Source organism: Macaca mulatta, chromosome 19 (genome assembly GCF_049350105.2).
Source record: "Macaca mulatta isolate MMU2019108-1 chromosome 19, T2T-MMU8v2.0, whole genome shotgun sequence".
NCBI classification, from domain to species: Eukaryota; Metazoa; Chordata; class Mammalia; order Primates; family Cercopithecidae; genus Macaca; species Macaca mulatta.
This window is the reverse complement of record NC_133424.1, coordinates 59,387,986-59,409,102: the sequence shown is the minus strand read 5'-3', so window position 1 is coordinate 59,409,102 and position 21,117 is coordinate 59,387,986. Positions and strand designations below refer to the sequence as shown.

The 21,117-nt window shown below is 44.2% G+C and overlaps 1 protein-coding gene across 1 annotated transcript in view; it reads right to left on the bottom strand.

The window, feature by feature from the left end:
- Positions 1-21,117, bottom strand: part of ARHGAP35 (Rho GTPase activating protein 35) — a 147,278-nt gene that overhangs the window by 69,643 nt on the left and 56,518 nt on the right. The window contains exon 2 of the mRNA XM_028839122.2: positions 14,538-18,406. Within this exon, the coding sequence (XP_028694955.2) occupies positions 14,538-18,218 (3,681 nt within the window). The 5' untranslated portion in view covers positions 18,219-18,406. The remainder of the gene's footprint in view (positions 1-14,537; positions 18,407-21,117) is intronic.

The window sequence follows — 21,117 nt, the reverse complement described above, 5'->3', positions numbered from 1 at the left end:
CTCACATGCCTAAATGATACAACTAAGTAACTGCTTGGATTCAAATTCAGGAAGATTTGTCTCCAAAGCCTATACTCATTAACATGATTAATACTGAGATACTCTGCTTCAAAAGTATTCAATCTTTTTCTTTTGAACCTTAAATGGAGAAAAAATTACTCTAAACAAATGATAAATTTCCTAAAGCCAAAGAAATACACTTGAAATTTTGGCCTTTTGTTAAAATATCTACTAAAAAGAGAAAAGTAACCAAATAGGATCACGGTAAATTAGACCCAGGTGTATCTCCAGCAATTCAGTTTCATTTTCCAGTTGATGAAACCAATTTAGAAAAGCAGATTTACTCAGAAATGTGCACAGCCCATAAAACTAAATTATTTAGGGATTTTACATAAAATCCACGGAAGGAAACAACAAGCTGCCAGGCCACAGGTCACCTATTCCCTCTCCTTCTCCTGCCCGTCTTCGTTACTACTAGTACCCCTCTATATAGGAAAAAAATCACTTCCTGTTTAGTCTGAGATTCTCTGAGAACTTCCTGTGCAAACAAGTAGCAAGAAAAAAATAAAAAAGAATAGAGCAGAATATAATGTACACAAGGAAAGAGCAAGTCCATTCCATTTCTGGGCTGCTGGGTGAGATTACTTCAAATGACAAACCAAAGGCAATGAGAATCCAATCTTCATTCAGCCTGCTCCTTGACTCAGTATGGAGACTGCTATAATGTGAATGGATTCTGGGGTCCTAGGGAAGAACCATGCATTCCATAAAGCCTGTCCCCACTCACTGTGAGATACCCACCTCTCACAAAGTGGTGGCATAGCCTCCTAGGTTGGGGGGAATGGCTGCTGCTTGCTCCCCTTATAGACTGAAGCAAACAGGCTCTGATTTCAGACTTTTTTTTACCAAAGAAGTAAGGAAAAGTCAATTAATGATATATGATATACATTTACAAGAAATAATTTAGCCAGTCTATACTGTCTGTCTAGCATCTTTTACTTATATGAAGTATAACATAAAGAATTTAAGGCTGGGCATGGTGGCTAATGCCTGTAATCCTAGCACTATGGGAGGCTGAGGTGGGCAGATTGCTTGAGCTCAGGAGTTCAAGACCAGCCTGGGCAACATGGTGAAGCCCCATCTCTATCAAAAATACAAAAACAATTAGCTGGGCATGGTAGTGCACGCCTATAGTCCCAGCTACCTGGGAAGCTGAGATGGGAGGATCGCCTGAGCCCAGGAGGTCAAGGCTGTAGTGAGCTGAGATCGTGCCACTGCACTCCAGCCTTGGTGACAAAGTGAGACCCTGTCTCAAAATAATAAATAAATAAGAGGGCTGGCCGGGCATGGTGGCTCACACCTGTAATCCCAGCACTTTGGGAGGGTGAGGCGGGTGGATCACCTGAGATCAGGAGTTCGAGAGCAGCCTGGCCAACATGGTGAAACCCTGTCTCTACAAAAACACAAAAATTAGCCGGGCATGATGGCAAGTGCCTGTAATCCCAGCTACGCAGGAGGCTGAGGCAGGAGAATCACTTGAACCCAGGAGGTAGGGGTTGCAGTGAACTGAGATTGTGCCATTGCACTCCAGCCTGGGCGACAGAGCAAGACTCCGTCTTGGGGTGGGGGGCGGGGTGGGGAAGAAGGGCTGAGTGCTTCTATTTCACACGTTGTTGCAACCAGATAACAATGATTCAAACAATGCTCTCTCGCCTTAAAATATTTCATATTTTTTTAAAGTTTAACATGTTAAGTCGAAAAGTTTTTATATTTAGAGTTTAAAAGGTTAGCTATACAATCTGAATAACCAAAGAGCATCTGTACTTAAATCACATTCATCCATTTCTATCGTTCAAGTTTTTAACAATTTCAAATCCTACAGAATATGCCTGTCAAAACTAACAGCACTGTTCAATAAAACCAAGGCTTCCAAATAAACCTCTGTGAAGGAATAAAAATGGAAGCTGCAAGGAAGCTATTCCTAATCACTTTAAAGCCTCCTTCTAACCATGGTTCTAGGAAACAGACAACAAATTTCAATCTTATATTCCCCCACCCTCTTAATGCTAGGAACAAGATGATGCCGGTGTGTTCTAACAATCTAACTTACCCAGGACATTTAGCCTTCATCAACTGAGTACTTTCTGTGTACCAGAACCTAGCATAAGTTCTTTTTTAGATAGGGTCTTGCTCAGCTCACTACAGCCTTGACCTCCTGGGCTCAGGCGATCCTCCCATCTCAGCTTCCCAGGTAGCTGGGACTATAGGCATGCACTACCATGCCCAGCTAATTGTTTTTGTATTTTTGATAGAGATGGGGCTTCACCATGTTGCCCAGGCTGGTCTTGAACTCCTGAGCTCAAGCAATCTGCCCATCCAGGCTGGGGTAAAGTGGCACAGTCATAGCTCCCTACAACCATGGCTTCCTGGGCTCAAGGGACCCTCCTGCTTTGGACTCCCAAAGTGCTGGGATTACAGGCATGAGCCACTGCACCCAGCCAGCATAAATTCTTTATAAGCACTCCAGAGTCACAAAAGATTTGTGGGTATGGGTGTTAAAAACTCCATTTTATAGAGGCCAGCTCCTAGAAAAAGTCAGTAACTTGACAAAGTCAGGTCTGCATGACTGCAAAACCTGTGCTTTTAACGACCACGGCTTATAATCTAGTGAAAATTATTGGGATGGAGGGAATAAATAAATGGATGACTAAGTGAATAAAAGCACACTAGCAGCCACGCATGGTGGCTCACATCTGTAATCCCAGCACTTTGGGAGGCCGAGGTGGGCGGTTCAAGAGGTCAGGAAATCGAGACTATCCTGGCTAACACAGTGAAACCCCGTCTCTACAAAAAAAAAAAAAAAAAAAAAATTAGCCTGGCGTGGTGGCGGGCGCCTGTAGTCCCAGCTACTCGGGAGGCTGAGGCAGGAGAATGGTGTGAACCCAGGAGGTGGAGCTTGCAGTGAGCCGAGATCGTGCCACTGCACTCCAGCCTGGGCAACAGAGCGAGACTCGTCTCAAAAAACAAAACAAAACAAAAAGCACACTAGCTGGGCTCAGTGGCTCATGCCTGTAATTCTAGCACTTTGGGAGGCTGAGGCGGGCGGATCACTTGAGGCCTCTGAGTTTGAGACCAGTCTGGTCAGAAACCCCATCTCTACAAAAAATATTTTAAAAATTATCTGGGTGTGGTGACACACGCCTGTAGTCCCAGCAACTTGAGAGGCTTCAGTGGGAGGATGGCTTGAGCTGAGGTGGAGGCTGCAGTGAGTCAAAGTTGCACTACTGCACTCCAGCCTGGGTGACAGCAGAAGACCCTGTCTCAAAAAAAAAAAAAAAAAAAAAAAAAAAAAAAGGGAGGCACATTGATCACTGATTATCTGGAGGACTTCCAAAGGTTTCTAAAGGTAATAAAGATCCACTCATACAAAATACCAGGGAACTTTAAGTCGGCAAAGAGAAGAATGGGGCACTCTGATAGCTATTTTCGAATAGCTATAGAGCTACCTATTGACTATGGAGCAGGCTTCTTTTGTACGGCTCCAAAGGGTCATGTTGGGAGCGATAAGAGAGACGGAAGGCTAACTGAGACAACTGCTCCTATCTCTTTCACCTCAAAGAGTCCAAGATTTAGTTCAATCCTTCCATTTACAACAGTGGATGTGGAGGGTAAGCTTTTGCAGTAGCATCACCCCACCTCCTTGCTGAGTGACGTGGATTCAATCTCACTCCCTCTTTTTTAAGACTTAAACTCTGGTTTACAGAATTTCAAAATACCTCCTTGAGATAACTGAAGGCTCTCTAGGGTGTCACAAAATTGGAACTCTTGCAAAATGAATTCTAAACCTTCCCAGTAAGAAAATCAGAGTTTGGGGTGCATGCCAAGAGCTGGGCCAGATTGCTGACAGAACCAACACTTCAGGCATCTGAAGGGTTACTGGACATATTTCTGATGGAAGTGGCATTCTCCTGAGCGGTCTGCCAGATATCTCATGACCCCAGTCAGACGTGTGTCACTCTTTAGGGAGTTATTGGGTGCACTTTCAGCAGCAGGTCCTTGAAAAGGAGAAAGTGACAATACCTAACATCCACCTTCTTGGAGGCACTTACCTATTAGCAGGCGGAACTGAAAAAAGCATCTGGCCAGAGAAAGTCAATCCCTGAGAACAATCTCCACGTGTGTGCCTCTAAGTTTATTTATTTATTTATTAATTTTTATTGAAATGGAGTCTTGCTCTGTTGCCCAAGTTGGAGTGCAGTCGTGGTTCACTGCAACCTCCGCCTCCCCAGAACAAGCCATTCTCCTGCCTCAGCCTCCTGAGTAGCTGCGATTACAGGCGTGAGCCACCATGCCCAGCAAGTTTTTGTATTTTTAGTAAAGACGGGGTTTCACCATGTTGGCCAGGCTGTTCTTGAACTCCTGACTTCCAGTGATCCACCTGCCTTGGCCTCCCAAAGTGCTGGGATTATAGGTGTGAGCCGCCATGACCGGCCACCTCTAAGTTTAGAGTCCACCTGGGTCAAAATGGAAGAGAGATTCCTTAGGAGTGGCTGGGCATGGTGGTAGTTGCTCTGCATAATTATTCAAAACCTCACGACCACTCTGCAAGGTAAGGGTCATTTAGACCCATTTTACAGTTGAGAAAACAGAGACTCATGGAGATTCAGAGCCAGCACTTAGTGGGCTGTGATCTTTGAACATCAAAGTTCCATGCTCTTTCCCCTGCATGATATATCTCCTCCACGATGAAATGCCACTGCCATACACAAAGGACTGGGCCAGCCTGAAACACTTTAACCTTGGCCTTTTAGATCGATTAAAAAAAATGAACAACATAGTCCATTGCTTTGTACCTCATAGTTTGCTTAAAAACACACCTGATTTTTGGTCTTGATACTAACCACAGCAAAGTTTATAAATAATAGTTTATGCCTGTGGTGCACTGGGGAGAAATGGTGCCTGGAAACTACCTCTGGTCTCTCGGCTTTTCAGACACAAGGGCATAAAGAGGAAACTCCCGACTGTGGCAGAGCAGGAAGCTGCATCTGTCACTGCCTCTGCTCCCCACTCGGCTGTAAGCCCAGTCCACAGACCCTGTCCAAGTCCACTGGGGCAAGAAAAAGAGTAGAATGGAAGCCAAGGGATAGGTAAGAGCCAGAAGAAGGGCCTTCTATCAGCTGGGAAGATGGTTGGGTTCCAGGGCCTGACGTGCAGTGGGCACTCAATATATTTGCTGAACAAAAACAGTTTCCAATAATGTACTGGGCCAATGTTCCTTTCTATTTTCTCAAATTTAGCTGAGATGCGGACTATCTCTATGGTACAGATTCTCTTTTCTCCTTATACTGTGCTGCCACACTAGCGTGTGAGGAGGTGAGGCTTAGAAGGCCTTGTTCATACTTTGGCAGTACTATATCACAAGCCTTTTAAAAACTGCCAGATGAAGTCCTAATTCCTTCTGTAGGCACTGAATAAGGTATGGTTATTTATGTACACATACAACAAATATTCTACTGGGCTAAGTTCCTAGAAGGCAAGAGTCTTTTTTTTTTTTTTTTTTTTTTTAATGAATTTATGAATTACCCAAGGCCACATAACAAACTAGCAGCAGAGCTAATACTAGGACCAAAGTCGTCTCCCGCCCTCAATGAACTTCTATCTATTTGGTAACAGAAGACATATCCACAATAAACAAAGCTGATCTAGGTACCACATGAGCAAGTACCAGCTATGTGACAATGGAAAAAGGTAAGAACATTCTATCTTCTGTGGGAACAGCAGGGAGGGCTACTTACTGACCCTACACTGTCAACTTCAAATATTCTCTTTTGGTCTCCATAAACAACCTTATATATGTAAAGTTACTTATCTAGATTTTAGAGTCAGAAAATATGGTCACTAGAGTTGTACTATCGAGTATAGCCTTTTAAACCTTTTAAATGCCTGGTAACATATCTATTAAAGGAAATACAAAACAGAACCCAGCCTGTTGGATTCACTGCCTTTCTTTGGTCTTTTTTTTTTTTTTAAGTGCCTAGACAACAGCCCTAGAGATTTTGATTTAATTGGAGTGGAAGCAGGGTGGGGTGGTGGGGAACCAGGCATCAGTATTGGGTTTTCTGGTGGGTTTTTTGAGACAGCGTCTCACTGTGTTGCCCAGGCTGGAGTGCAGTGGTGTAATCATGGCTTACTGCAGCCTCGACCTCGCTGGGCTCAGGTGAATCTCCCACCTCAGCCTCCCAACTAGCTGGGACTACAGGCGTGTGCCACTACACCCAGATAATTTTTTGTAGAGACAGGGTTTTGCCATGTTGCCCAAGCTAGTTTCAAACACCTGGGCTCAAGCAATCTGCCAAACTCGGCCTCCCAAAGTATTGGGATTACAGGTGTGAGCCACCACGTCTGGCCTTTTTTAAAAACAGTTAACACCAGCCAGGTGCAGTGACTCATGCCTGTAATCCCAACACTTTGGGAAGCCCAGGTGGGAGGACTGCTTAAGGCCAAGAGTTTTGAGACCAGCCCGGAACATAGTGAGACCCAAACTTTAAAAAAAAATTTTTTTTTTTTTTTTTGAGACGGAGTTTCGCTCTTGTTGCCCAGGCTGGAGTGCAATGGTGCGATCTCAGTTCACTGTAAACTCCACCTCCCAGGTTCAAGTGATTCTTCTGCCTCAGCCTCCTGAGTAGCTGGGATTACAGGCATGTGCCACCAAGCCTGGCTAATTTTGTACTTTCAGTAGAGATGGTGTTTCTCCATGTTTGTCAGGCTGGTCTCGAACTCCCAACCTCAGGTGATCTGCCCACCTCGACCTCCCAAAGTGCTGGGATTACAGGTGTGAGCCACCGCACCCGGAATTAATGTTTTATGTTAAAAAAAAAAATGAGTAACAGGGTAACACCATATATGGAATGCAGTCTGGAACAGGGACAGTGCCATCTGAATAAGGATGAGAGTGAAATCAATACACAGAGCCCCAGAGGGTCACACTCATGGCTTGCCAAGTTGTGTGGTGGCACACTGTGGACTAACTGTAACCAGTAGAGTCTTAGAAAATCAGAAAGATTCCGTAAGTGGCATTACTACAGCTGTTCCCTAAACCACTTTCTTGCACTCAATATTCAACATCGTGCCTTTCTGATTGGCAATTATTCTCTTCTATTTCCAAAAGAGTTCCAAAAGGACCTTTTCAATTAAGTTATTTGTTTATGCTCCAAATGTATTCTTGGTTAACCGGTGCTCCCCCTTCTGGCTCTGAAAAATTCCACGCCCAAGTTTAAAAGAAAACCTGAAGGCAGATGTATTCTTGCTGATAAAATCTATTATTAAAGCACAAATGCTTAGATATGGTCTCCTTCAAGCTGGCAGTTAATACTATGACTCAGTCACTCACCATCGTGGAGCATCTTTATTTAGGGATGAACAGGAAGGACCACAAAGTCCTGGCCTTCCTGCCATCCCTAATCCTCTTAAATAATGGGAAAGAAATGGAAGCATGTCATCCTATTGCAGGAGCTAACTAAATCCAAACCATAGCCTTTTTTTTTTTTTTTTTTTTTTTTTTGAGACAGTCTCCCTCTATTGCCCAGGCTGGAGTGCAGTGGCATGATCCCGGCTCACTGCAACCTCCGCCTCCTGGGTTCACTTGGTTCTCCTGCCTCAGCCTCCTGAGTAGCTGGGATCATAGGCATCCGCCACCACACCTGGCTAATTTTTGTATTTTTTTGTAGAGACAGGGTTTTGCCATGTTGTCCAGGATGGTCTCAAACTCCTGACCTCAAGTGATGTGCCTGCCTCAGCCTCCCAAAGTGTTGGGATTACAGGTGTGACCCACTGTACCCAGCCCAGACCATAGCTTTTTGCTCTATAAAGGCATAAAGTCTGGCAACCGTGGGTCCACCCCTGAGAAGACAGCTCATGGCCAGTGTGATTGGGAGCCAAACAGTGAGGAGGGCCCACTAGTTCCAGGTACATTTTCATGAACACTTGTCTGAAGTTCAACACACACTGAATTTGGACTTTTCAGTGCTATGAGTCAGTTTTTATCGCTTGCCTCAAACGCTGTAAAAATCCATTTGGAAGGCCTTTGCCTTATAAGCAAAGGTGATTCCCAACTAGAGCTGGAAAAATTTGAGTCCCTACAAAGGTATTTCAGTATCACCAGGTGGTGGAGGAGACCAAGTTGGCTCAGTGAGGCATCAACACAATTCCCAGTTCTTTTAAAAAGAGATTTGGGTTGCCTATCGTCATTTTTTTTTTTTTTTTTTAAGAACAGGTGTGCTGTAAGCTAAGGCAGATAGTTAAAGATAGTCTATTTTTATCACCAAAAACACACTACAGAAGTTCTTCAGGCTTAAAATAAACTGAGAATCGAGTGACACCAGTGAGAAACAACTTCTCAAAGTTCCAGTTGCTATTTCAATGTCTCCATGCCTTTTTTGTCCTCTACTCAACTAGGCTTTGAAGCTAGAAACAAACAGCACCGTGCTGTTCTGGGGGGCAGTGAGGAGAAATGGATTTTTTCAGATAATCAAAGATCTTTTGTTGGAATGAACAAATCAACTGGACTGACTGAGTGGTCTAAATATAGGCACCTGACTGTTGAATATTAGCAACTTTTCTGCAGACTGGATGATGAAAATCACAGGAAGTGGAAGTCAGAACACCAGGGTTCAGAATCTCAGCTCTTCCACTCAGTGGCTACATTTACTTGGGCAAGGTTTAACCTCTCTGAGCCTTAGTTACCTCACCTCAAAATCAAGGAGGAAAAACATCACCTCATTAAGACTGGGAGGAGGAATAAATTAAAAATTCATGTGAAAATGCCTGATACGTACCTGACACACAGCAGGTATTCAATAAATGCACAAAAACACAAAACTCTTCACGTGGTAGCCACAGCCCTCTATCGTTTGGCCTGGGTCCCCCTCAACTCTCCAGAACAGCCACGCTAAGCTTCTTTCAACTCTTTGAACACATCAAGTTCTTTCAGCTCCACGAAGCTTCCATCCTCACTGACTTTGTCTGCCTCACGCTTCAAAAGTCTCAGCCTTAAATATCATTTCCTTGGGGAGCTTTCCTGACACCGCAGTTTAGGTTAAACTTCCTTGTTACACAATTCCTTAGTATCCCGTACCTTCCCTTTGGTAATATTCAAAACGCATGCAAGTACATGTTTAAAACCCAACATCCCCAAGACTGTAAGCTGGATTAACATCACTGCCACACCTAGGACACCCAGCACAATGTTGGGCATAAAACAAGTGCTCACTAAATGCCCACGCACCGAATTGCATGTCTCCTTCCTAAAAGAATGACTGAACTTGTGCTCTGGAGAAAAAAGTACCTCGTTTAAAAGACAAAATTTTTTCAGGAAACAGAAAATCCAAGGTCAAGTCAGTGTGCCCACCCCATTTTTAAAACCAAGGTGTGTATTTGGTCTCAAAGCTCATTGAGTAGGACTAACCATTCCTGAAGCACACACTGGGAGTCTTTCCTAGGTAGGTTACAAAGAGCTCATATTTCATCGCATTCAGCTTGTCTGTCAAAATGCAACATCCCTCCCAGGGGAGCAAGCCGTCCAATTCCCCAGCTGGTTTTTATTCACACTAGAAACTTTAACTCCATTCTAGGCCTCACAAAATGAGAGCTGTGTCCACACAAAGCCACAACAACCAGCCAATTCACTGAATCCAATGAAATAAGCCAATTCACCAGGGGAGGACACAAACTGTCAAACTGGTTACTTGGTGCCTTATAGACCAAACAATGCATGATTGAATTGGTTAGCTTTTCAATAGGTTGTCTTGTCATGTGGTTGCTGCAGTGAGTGAAAGATTTTCTTTATCATTCTGTTTTGTCTTTTTTTTTTTTTTAGCGCCAAAATAAGAACACATCAGATAGAAGGGTAAATAGCCAATAATGTCTTCTCTTTAAATCCACGGTCAAACACACCAAATGCAGCCATTTCAGCATGACCAAAAGGCGTACTTTGTGGAACAAGGCTCCCCAGCCTGTTTTTTGGCTTTAAAATAAGACCCTGCCGATCCTGATCTCGTCTTTGCAAACGCATGGCACTGGGAGACAGAGACCATGTGCAACAACAACTCTTTACAGACAAAGCCACTATTCATGGACCCTACTGAAGTGCAATCGTAGATTTTCAATTTCATTCAGCTGAGTGCGGAAGGCTCCCACTATGAGGGTGGGTTGCTAAATTGTTCAGCTGGGAAAAGCACCCAGAATGAGAGTCAGCTTTACAGTCTGCACTTTCATGAGGAGAAATGAAAGCGATTCCCTCACTCCAACTGCAGTTTTACAGTAAAGACCTAATCTAGCAAATCAGCCAAGGGCACTGAGTGATTTTTTTCTGTATCACATTGGTACCCAGAGCATAGCTTTTTTTTTTTTTTTTGTTAGGGCGGTTGCTAGGGTAAGTACCAAGAAAGCAGCTCAGTAATTCATGGAGTTAAAACTTCCACAAGAGGGGATGGATAATGTTGGTCCCTCAAGCCCTCAGCTAGACCAGACAAGTTTTCTCCTTTCTCGGAATACAATATGCATATTTCTACCTTCAAGTCCTTCCTTACCTCACATGACTGCTTTAGTTCCACTCATTCTCTGGGGTCTAGTTAAATGAAGACAGCTGACATTTATCCAGCATGCACTACGCCCAGTGTTCATTTCTCACAACCTGATCAGGAAGGTGCTCCCTCTTTTGCAAAAAGAATGTGGAGAGGTGACTCACGTGCTCAAAGTCCAAGTAAGGAAGTGAAGAAGCTGGAGTTGACTGTAGCCCAGATTCCCAGAGCTTGAGCTCCTAATCACTACACCCTACTCTAACATAACTATCCCGACATGCCTACACACAGCCTTCCCTGGGCAGGCCACCTATTTTCAGTGGCTGTGTAGGTCTTTTTTTTTTTTTTTTTTTTTTTTTTTTTGAGACGGAGTCTCGCTGTGTCGCCCAGGCTGGAGTGCAGTGGCCGGATCTCAGCTCACTGCAAGCTCTGCCTCCCGGGTTTTTACGCCATTCTCCTGCCTCAGCCTCCCGAGTAGCTGGGACTACAGGCGCCCGCCACGTCGCCCGGCTAGTTTTTTGTATTTTTTAGTAGAGACGGGGTTTCACCGTGTTAGCCAGGATGGTCTCGAACTCCTGACCTCGTGATCCGCCCGTCTCGGCCTCCCAAAGTGCTGGGATTACAGGGTTGAGCCACCGCGCCCGGCGGCTGTGTAGGTCTTGCTGCCTCAACTGGGTACTAAGGTCTGGGCAAGAAGGGTCTGTGCCATTTCCCCATGGTGCCTGGCACACAGGAGGTACTGAGTGTATTTTCCATTACCAACTGAAATCCTAGTGCCTGGCTGCCCCCTCCCTTCAAATAAATATTGTATTGCTTTGTCATGCCAATAAAAATCAAAGGCCAAATCCCCCACATAGGGGTTGTTTTGGCCTTCTCTGCCCTGACGGTATCTTGCTTTTCCAGTAAAACAAGTGCCAGTCTATGTTCTGAACTGCAGCAATTTTAATAGGAGGTTTGTTCTAGAGGCAAAGGATTTGCTCATCTCTGCACTGGGACGATAAAGCAACTACCCTCATTTCAAAGCACCATTTTCCAAGGCAGGAAAAGAAAATTTCACCTTCTAGTCACTCTTTCCAAAGGATACTCCATAACTGACTTCTGGCACGCTATTGCTCTTGGGCCAGAAGTATCATTTTTATTTGACTTGAAGAGGTGTGGCCCACATAGCTAAAGATAGACCGGAAGCTGACCACTTCTTGCACGCTGACCCAACAACCCGGGGAAGGAAGTCTCAGGTTAGGAAGTGCTCATTACCAGCATGAACACAGCTATCTCAGAGGCGCACTGTGACCAGTTGTTTTCTGCTCAGCCTCCACTACAGTGTGTGCTCTTTAAAGCCTGGATTGCATGGGAATGTGTTTTTAAAGCATCATTTTCAGTAAATATTAAAAATGTAGGTAGAAGTCAGAACATAGTTATAATTCAGTATGCTATTATGCCACCTTCCTAATTTCCAGGTGTGCAAACACCCCCACAAATTAGAAGACTGTCAGCATTTTTAAGCTGTTCTGGCAACAGTCTTCATTGGGAGAGGAGGAGGAAGAGAAGAAATGTTCAAAATGTTTGGATTCCAGTATCATTAAATAGGTGAACTCTGGGAAAATACTGGAGGCAAGTCAGGCTGTTTTCTGGCTTCCTAAATAAGCAATGCTTTCCACAGGTTGGCCTCCTACCAACCTTTGGAGGAGAAAACACTGGAGGCAGATGAAGGACTCCACGTAGAAAAGCCAGGCAAAGGAAAATCAAACAGGAGGATGCCTATGGCATTTATTAATGGTCAGCACAGGTGGGGAGGGGAACCGAACCACTCTGCCCTTTCTCACACAGCACAGGTGAGAAAACTCTGGAAGCTCCCGGACAGCAGTAATGCAAGAACACCCTCTACTATGTGATGTAGCACAAAGGGGATGCAATTTCCTTGGGAGGGTGATGGCACCCTGTTCCCCCATCTCTCGGGGCCCGCAGGGCTGCCAAACTGGCCTCTGTATTATATTTTACAAAGAGTTGTCAGGACTGTCAGCTCTCAAGACAGCCTGGATTCTAGAACCTTCTGATTTGGTAGGATTTGTAATAATAAAAGTTTCTGGCAACCTTTCTTTCCAAAGGTCCCTGCAATACTTTTGGACAAGTAATTCTGTTCTCTGTTCTTTCATGGGAGGGAGAGTAGCGAAAGCTTTAACTTGAAGAAATCCTTCTATATATCATAATCTGCTGGTCAAGGATTATTATATAACACAGTTCTGTTGTGGTATCTCACCAAAATGTCTTTTTCTGAAAAAATAAAGAGTATATATATATATATATATATACACACACACATATTGTTTTTTCTTTTTTCTTTCTTTCTTTTTTTTTTTTTATTTTATTTTATTTTATTTTTTTTTTTGAGACGGAGTCTCACGCTGTTGCCCAGGCTGGAATACAGTCGCATGATCTTGGCTCACTGCAACCTCTGCCTCCCAGGTTCACACGATTCTCCTGCCTCAGCCTCCTGAGTAGCTGGGACTACAAGTGCCTGCCACCACGCCCGGCTAATTTTTGTACTTTTTTAGTACAGGGTTTCACCACGTTGGCCAGGCTGGTCTCACTCCTGACCTCAAGAGATCCACCTGCCTCGGCCTCCAAAAGTGCTGGGATTACAGGCGTGAGCCACCGTGCTGCGCCTGGCCTATAGAGTCTTATTTCAGTATTTCTAAATCAGCCTTGGCATTTGGGGGTGGGGAGGAAGAGTATTTCTCCCTACTCCAAATGGGAAAAAAAAAAAAAAAAAGTTGAGAAACGCTTTTTCTTTCTCAAAGCCTAAACCCAAGGGGACAAAGTACTGCTTACAGCTCTCTGCCCTGCAGACCACAAACTACAATTCTAGCAGGATAAGAGACTTCATCTGCAGCCAGGCACAGTGGCTCATGCCTGTAGTCCCAGCACTTTGGGAGGCCAAGGCGGGAGGATCATGAGGTCAGGAGATGGAGACCATCCTGGCTAACACGGTGAAACCCTGTCTCTACTAAAAAATAAAATAAAATTTAAAAATTAGCTGGGCATGGTGGTGGGCGCCTGTAATCCCAGCTACTCAGGAGGCTGAGGCAGGAGAATGGCGTGAACCCAGGAGGTGGAGCTTGCAGTGAGCGGAGATCGCACCACTGCACTCCAGTCTGGGTGACTAAGCGAGACTCCATCCCCCCCCCAAAAAAAAAAAAAAAAAAAGAGAGAGAGACTTCATTTGATCCTGCCTCTACATATGACGAGTAGCCTCAATGTTTATAACGTATACAGTTAACTTTTTCTTTTCCCTCACTGCCCTATTTGTGATCCCTAAATAAAATCTGAGTTTCTAACTGATAGCAGCAGCAACTCCCCTGAAGATAAAATAATAGAGCCGGATGGTATTCCAATTTAACAAATACAGGACAGGTTTATAACTCTCAGTGGCAAGATTCTCTTTTTTCATTTATATACTCAAAGACTCGTCATGATGTGTGTGTGCAAATCATCATCCAATTTTTCACTCAAATGCAGCAACCTTTCCAAATCAGCAAGGGAGGAAAGGGTCATTTAAGAGATGTGCGGATGAAATGTTGTTTAGCAGTGACAGATTGCGGCAAGCAGTTTTGAGTTCCGGTGTTTTAGTGAAGGGAGAGCAGAGAGCAAGTGTATTGTCACTGTGCTTGGCCACTTGTCAAGGCGCTGACAAGTTCTGCATTATCTCCTCATTTTGCTAATTAATTAACTATTGTTTTAGGCAACAACAGCTCAGACTATCTATCCAAAGTCCTAACTACTTGAGAGCTGCCAATAGTAGTAGTAGTTAATTGAGGCACTGCTTTTTATGCTAAGTCAAACACACACAGAGGGCAGTTTTTTTTTTTACCAGAATAGGTTGTCCTTGAAAAATCATCATCTATCAACCCTCACCAAGACACTGTACAAAACACTATGACTAATCCTAAACTGGTGTCTTACCTTAGTGTTCCTCCTTAGGCTGCGAAGAATATTCCTCCTCCGTGGGTCTTCGTCTGTTTCGTATGGAATGACGGCATTGTCCCCTTTATAACCCTGGGATGCCTGATCCTCCTCTTTCTTCCGGATGGGCCCCAGCTCATCATCACTCCCCACGCTGAAGCTGGTTCGGTAACTAGCAAATCGCCCCAGCCGGGTGCATCTCGTCCTGTACAGCACTGGCTTGCTCACGATGGAAACCTTGCGCCCTCGCTCTAGAGAGCTGGTGTCCATTTCACTGTCAGAACCATTCCCGCTGCCGTTGGACTGGGCTTTGTTGATATTCCGAATGGTGATGATTTTGCCTTGGGTGCTGTCATGGGGCACGGAGTATATGTTTTCTTCTTCATTCCTTGGCTTCACCACAGCATCCATGGGTTCAGCATAGTCAGAAGGATCAAACCCATCCTGAGGCAGCCAGGGGCTAGAAGACACAGACTTCCTCTGTCCATCCCTATGGCCTTGGTCTAAATAAGATAAATCCCCCTTTGTAATTTCAAAATGGACAGGAGGCTTTGGTTTGACTGGTGGAGGTACTTTGTTGTTCAGTTTACTCTCAAAATTGCTCATAATGAAAGACAGCCCATCATTTCCCTCCAGTTCCATAGAGAGTTTAGAATGGTCTTTGGACAGAGAAGGCAGTGATGTGTCTTCTCGAAACAGGCTGTAAGATGGCTCGATATCTTCTTCTGAATCCTGCAGGTTTGAGTTGCAGAGCGGTGATCCTGCCCGGGGGGAGTTAAACACCTCTTCGGTGGTGCTACAGGCCTCGGCAGCATTATCGTACATATGAGTAGCCTCGATTATGTTCTTTTTTTCCACCACATCTTTAAAAAACGGGTGAAAGATCTCAAGTTTATGCTGGGGTTGGCTACAGGGGATGCTTGTGAACCTTCCGTCAATTTCTTGAGCAATCTCCTCCCCCTCAGTCAGCTGTTCCCGACTTAAGTCATTGTCCAGGACATCTACAGCGCCATCAGTGAGTGCTACGAGCTGAATAGGGATAATATCCTGCACTTCACAAAGAAAGGCACGTAACATAGCCAAAGAGGCCTTACGTTTGGCTGAATAAAAAACAATGTACCCATGAACCAACCGGCTCTTTCTGATGCTAAAGGAGGAATGGTATGAAAGAATGGACAGTTCAATCCGCTTCTTGTGCAGTCCGATTGGTAGTTCAAGTAAAACAGAGTTGTTGCTTCCACAATGGGAAGATTTACAGGTTTGGGACTGAAGGACAGGAAAAAGTATGTCATCTGCACTAAAAGGATCTCCACACATCAGACACATAACAATTCGCAGATCAACATCAGCCAAATCTTTGATGCTAGCAGTAGAACTGACCAGGTTTAAGTTACGCTTAGAGTCCAGGAGTCCCTTCAAAACTTGACTGATTTGCTTTTCATTAATGTTGCGTCCGTAACCAATGCCAGCAGAAGCAGGGTCGAGAAAGACACACTGAAGTTTGCTAGCAATTTGCTGACCTTGCTGTATTAAGCTATGCAGAGTCTCTCCACTGGTGTCTCCTCTCTTGTTAACCAAAATTAATGTAAGGGGGAGATGGACTAAATGATTATCCCGCCGGCCAAGCGTGGACTCTCTACTCTTCTCTATACTTTCCACTACATAGGATAGCGATTCCTTTGAATTGTAAAGGCAAAGACAGCCGTGGGGCTGAAATGTTGGTGTCTGGAAAGAGTTCACAGGAAGCCTGACATTCCCCTCTATTGGCCTCAGGGAAAGCTCATACATTTTACCATCTATCACATACTTGTCATCATTTGTACAAAGAGCTCGAATCTCATTGGCCAACTCTCGGGCAAGGCCGTCTTTGCCCAATATAACCAAGTTGATTCTATCAATGTTAGGGTCAGAGAGTGAATTTTTCTGATTCCGGTCAGACGGCCGGATAAACCGAGAACTAATCAAGTGCTCAATCTTAGCATCCACACAAGCTGGGCAGCTGGGGCATGTCTCCTTTGTTGGGTGGTACACAAAATGAATGTGTTTCAGAATAAGGGCATCACGCTCTGCTTGGAGCTTTTGTAATGCTTTAAATCGCTGTTCCTCTCCCAGAACATCCTGAATAACACCCATCTTCTCCTTGCTGGGCTTAGCATCCAGCTCCAGTTCATAAAACAATTCTGAATATTCTAAAAGCAACTCCTGAAATTCTTCCTTTGCTTTATCTATAATTTGCTTTTGGTGTTTGCCGTAAATATCCATGTATACAGATTCTTCCAGCCACTGGTAGAAATCTTCATTCATAATAAAACTACGGGCCTCTTCCCAAGGCTTTCCGGGAGTTATGAAAGGAGAGGTCTCCAGGTTTTCTTTAAATGCCCTTCGCATCTCAACTCTTTTCCTCTCATTCCTCAGCTTCTCTAAGTGGGCCTCGTACAGCTGCTCTGCAGGGACAGTATCCATTAAATCAAAGGGAATCCGTTCGTTTTCCATGTTGTCAATGTGGTTGGTGGCATCCCATGGTGTCTCTTCAAGCACAACAAACCACTTCAAGAATTCTGACTTGGTTTCTAAGAGCTTTTTGGCTTTTATGCAGCTTAGGTGGTCTATTTCATCTAGATTAGGTATAAGAGCTTCAAAAGCTAATGGCAGGGCTGCCAGGTACAGCTTTCTCCTACGCTCGATATGCTCATGCTTGAGGCGGTGGATGTGCTGTAGAAACAGCTTCTTGGCTTTCTGAGTCCCTTCCAGGTAGACATAGTCCTGGTATTCTGGAGATGCCTGCATCTTTCGGCTGACACTCAGCCAGTTCTCATTGTGGTTTTTCACAATGCGACTCACCAGCCACTCATACTTGTCTTTCGCTGTAGCTATCTGCTGACTCTGCTGCTTGAGAGCTTCAAAATAAGGAATGATTTTTGTCTTTCCCCGACTTTTATCAATGAGTTGCACTAAGGTGCTGAAAGCCAAGTCCACGTTTACATTGGATCTCGCTGAGGTCTCCACAACCTGGAGGTTCTTTTTGCTTAAGGCAAAAGTATGTGCATCTCTAATGTACCGCTCAACACCTTCGTCACACTTAGTCAGGACCACCACTATGGGCTTTTTTGTTTTTGCAAGCTGATTGTAGAGATTAGAGACAAACTTGAGCTGGTCATCAAAGTTCCTGTTCATGCCCCTGCTAACATCGATACCAAGAAGAAAACCATCAACCAGCAGCTTTCCATCTGGCATTTGTTTCTGCTCAAAGTCCTGCTCCAGCCCCAGCTGGTCAGTGCAAAAGTACATGAGTTTTTCAGCTGATGCAAGCTTGGTTGCAGCAGCTCTCTTGATATAGGGCTGCAGGGCCGTGCTTCGATGAGGTTGAAAAGTCTGATCATCAATAAATTCAGTCTGCTCCACAATGTGCATTTTACATTCCACACAATCCTCCAGGGAGCGGCTAACTTCTCCCCAGTAGAGAAAGTGGTCATTATTGACCACTCGCCCTCCAAAGTCACTGGTGCTGAGGACGGAGGTATGGTCCAAGTGAAACTCGTCAGCACTTGGGCGCACGAAGCGGTTGCACAAACAAGACTTTCCAATCCCACACTGGCCCTTTTCCTTCTCGGTCCCAGATAATCCCACCACACTGATGTTGTAGGTGGGAATTCGGACATCTTGCTTTCTTGCCATCATCATCGTCGACACATCCTGCCACGATCAGCCACTTCCAAGATCAGATTAGTGTTTCCAATGGATTAGATGGCTTCCTACATTATTAGTGGGGCTGGGCTGGACATGCAGCAAAAATGCCAGGTCCCATAGTGTTGTATACCAGTATGGTCACTGTTCACCACCTCTCATCGCCAAATAGCCAACATTTCTTCCTAGATGGGGAAAAAAAGAGAAAACCCATCAGCATCATAATTTTAGAACCAAATTTTAATCAATTAACTACAGTAAAAATTTTTTATTCAACAAATATTTAGTAAACATCTCATGTGTCAGGCCTTGTGCTGGGTGAAGATACAAGAGCAAATAAGACTCACATCTATGTATCCTCAGAGAGGTACAATCTAGTCCAATGGAGGAAAACATAAGTAAGCAGTGTGCTAAGTGCTAAAACAAGGGTGTGAGGGTTCCTTGGAAAAAGGGCTGATTCCAGGGTTAGGGCAGGATAGGGACAAGATGAGCCTGGAACATCTTTTTATGCAAGAAAAAAAACGATGGAGCATCTCACAAGGACACAGAAGCCAGCCTGAAGGGGTTCCCACTGGCCAAGTCTGGGACAATTTGAGCACCAAAATATTAAGTATGGTAATGAATTATAAACCCATTGCAAAAAAAGGAACCTCCGCCGGGCACGGTAGCTCACACCTGTAATCCCAGAACTTTGGGAGGCCGAGGTGGGCAGATCACCTGAGGTCAGGAGTTCGAGACCAGCCTGGGCAACATGGTGAAATGCCATCTGTACTAAAAATACAAAAATTAGCCGGGTGTGGTGACATGTAACGGTAATCCCAGTTACTTGGGAGGCTGAGGCAGGAGAATCGCTTGAACCTGGGAGGCAGTGGTTGCGGTGAGCTGAGATCGCATTACCGCACTCTAGTCTGGGCAACAGAATGAGACTCTGTCTCAAAACAACAACAACAACAACAACAAAACACAGAAGCAACCCAAAGTATCCACCTACTCATGGACGGATAAGAAAATGTGATATATACATACAATATAATATTATTCAACCTTTATTTTTATTTTTTGAGACAGAGTCCTGCTCTGTAGCCCAGGCTGGAGTGCAGTGGTGCGATCTTGGCACACTGCAACCTCCGCCTCCCGGGTTCAAGCGATTCTCCTTCCTCAGCCTCCTGAGTAGCTGGGATTACAGGCATGTGCCACCATGCCCAGCTAACTTTTGTATTTTTAGTAGAGACGAGGTTTCATCATGTTGCCTGGGCTGGTCTCAAACTCCTAAACTCAGGCGATCTGCCTGCCTTGGCCTCCTAAAGTTCTGGGATTACAGGTGTGAGCCTTCACGCCTGGCCTATTCAGTCTTTAAAGGGAAGGAAATTCTGACAACATGGCTGAATCTTGAGGACACTGTGCTAAGTGAAATAAGCCAGTCACGAAAAGACAAATACTATATGATTCCACTTATATGCAGTACTTAAGAGTAGTCAAACTCATAGAGACAGAAAGTAGAACAGTGGTTGTCAGGGGCTGGGGAAAGTGGGAATGAAAAGTTACTGCTTAATGGTACAGAGTTTCAGCTTTACGAGATAGAAAGAGTTACAGAAATAGTTGCATAACATTAAAGTATTTAATACCGCTGAACTGTATAGTTAAAAATGATTAAAACGGCAAGCTTTATGTTTTATATATTTTAACACAGTAAAAAAAAAGATTGGAAAAAAAAAAAAAAAGAAATGCAGGAAGGATAAAAACCCTCCCAAATGAAATATTTTATCAATGTAAATCTATAAAATCTATCATGTGAGAATACCTCCACTTTTAGGAAATTTACACCTTAGTATTTTGGGGGAAAGCACCATAATGCATGTAACTGATCCCACTCCAAAAATTATGTATACAGAGAGAGTAAGAACACAAATGGGGTGGTAAATTGTTAACAACACATGAATCTGGAAAAAAAAAAAGATGAATCTGGGTAAAACATATAGGATATTCCTTTGTGCTATTTTTATGTTTTCAATCAGTTCCAAATAAAATTAAGTGTGTAAATACGAGATGGTTTCCCTGACAAGAATGCAAGCTCTGTGAGGCCTGTCCCCTGTCTAGTTCTATTCTGTGTCATCAGCCTATACAGTGCTTGACACAAATATTTACTGAAAGAATCAATAACTGAATGACGATTCAGCATATTAAATGGTCCCCAAGCCCGCCTTTTAGATTCGGGAAAGCCTTTCTGTAGGAAGTTCCATCTCAGGTGAGACCTGAAGTATGAAGTGCATTTAAGACAGGACAATGTGTACAGGCCCTTCCCTCCCTGAAAAAAAGCACAGCCAGTTGGGAGAACCAGCTGGAACAAAGTGTGTCGGGGGAAAGAATGGGTAAGATGCATTAGCAAGGAATCAGGGACTGGAACAAACCACTTTAAGAGTTTGGATTCCTTCCTGAAGGCTATGGGGGACCACAGAATGTGGCCAAAAAAATTGCACCTTAAAGGACCTAAAGTTTTAACAGCTTAAGTAACAAACTGTTATGGCTTACAGTCTTTACCAACTTTCCAGCTATGACAGTTGATGCTGCACTGCAGTTTACTTAGACACTCCAATATGACTGTGCAAGCACTGAACCTGCAGCCAAATGAACAGTCTCCCAAGACAATCACAAAGAGGAGAATCTGAAATGAACAGAGCAATTTTCTTCTGAATCTCATTTATGTCTGTAGAAACCTAGCCTTGCCATGACTTCAATACGTTTTTGTGCGCCTATCGCATAAGAAATGCCACTGGAAGTCAGACCACCACGCATTATTCTGACTGATACCAGGGAGCAATGAATGGGAGAGTGCAATTGTCCCCTGTGATGATAACCTCAAAAGGTCACAGCCCTTTTCCAAATATCCACAGCTTCC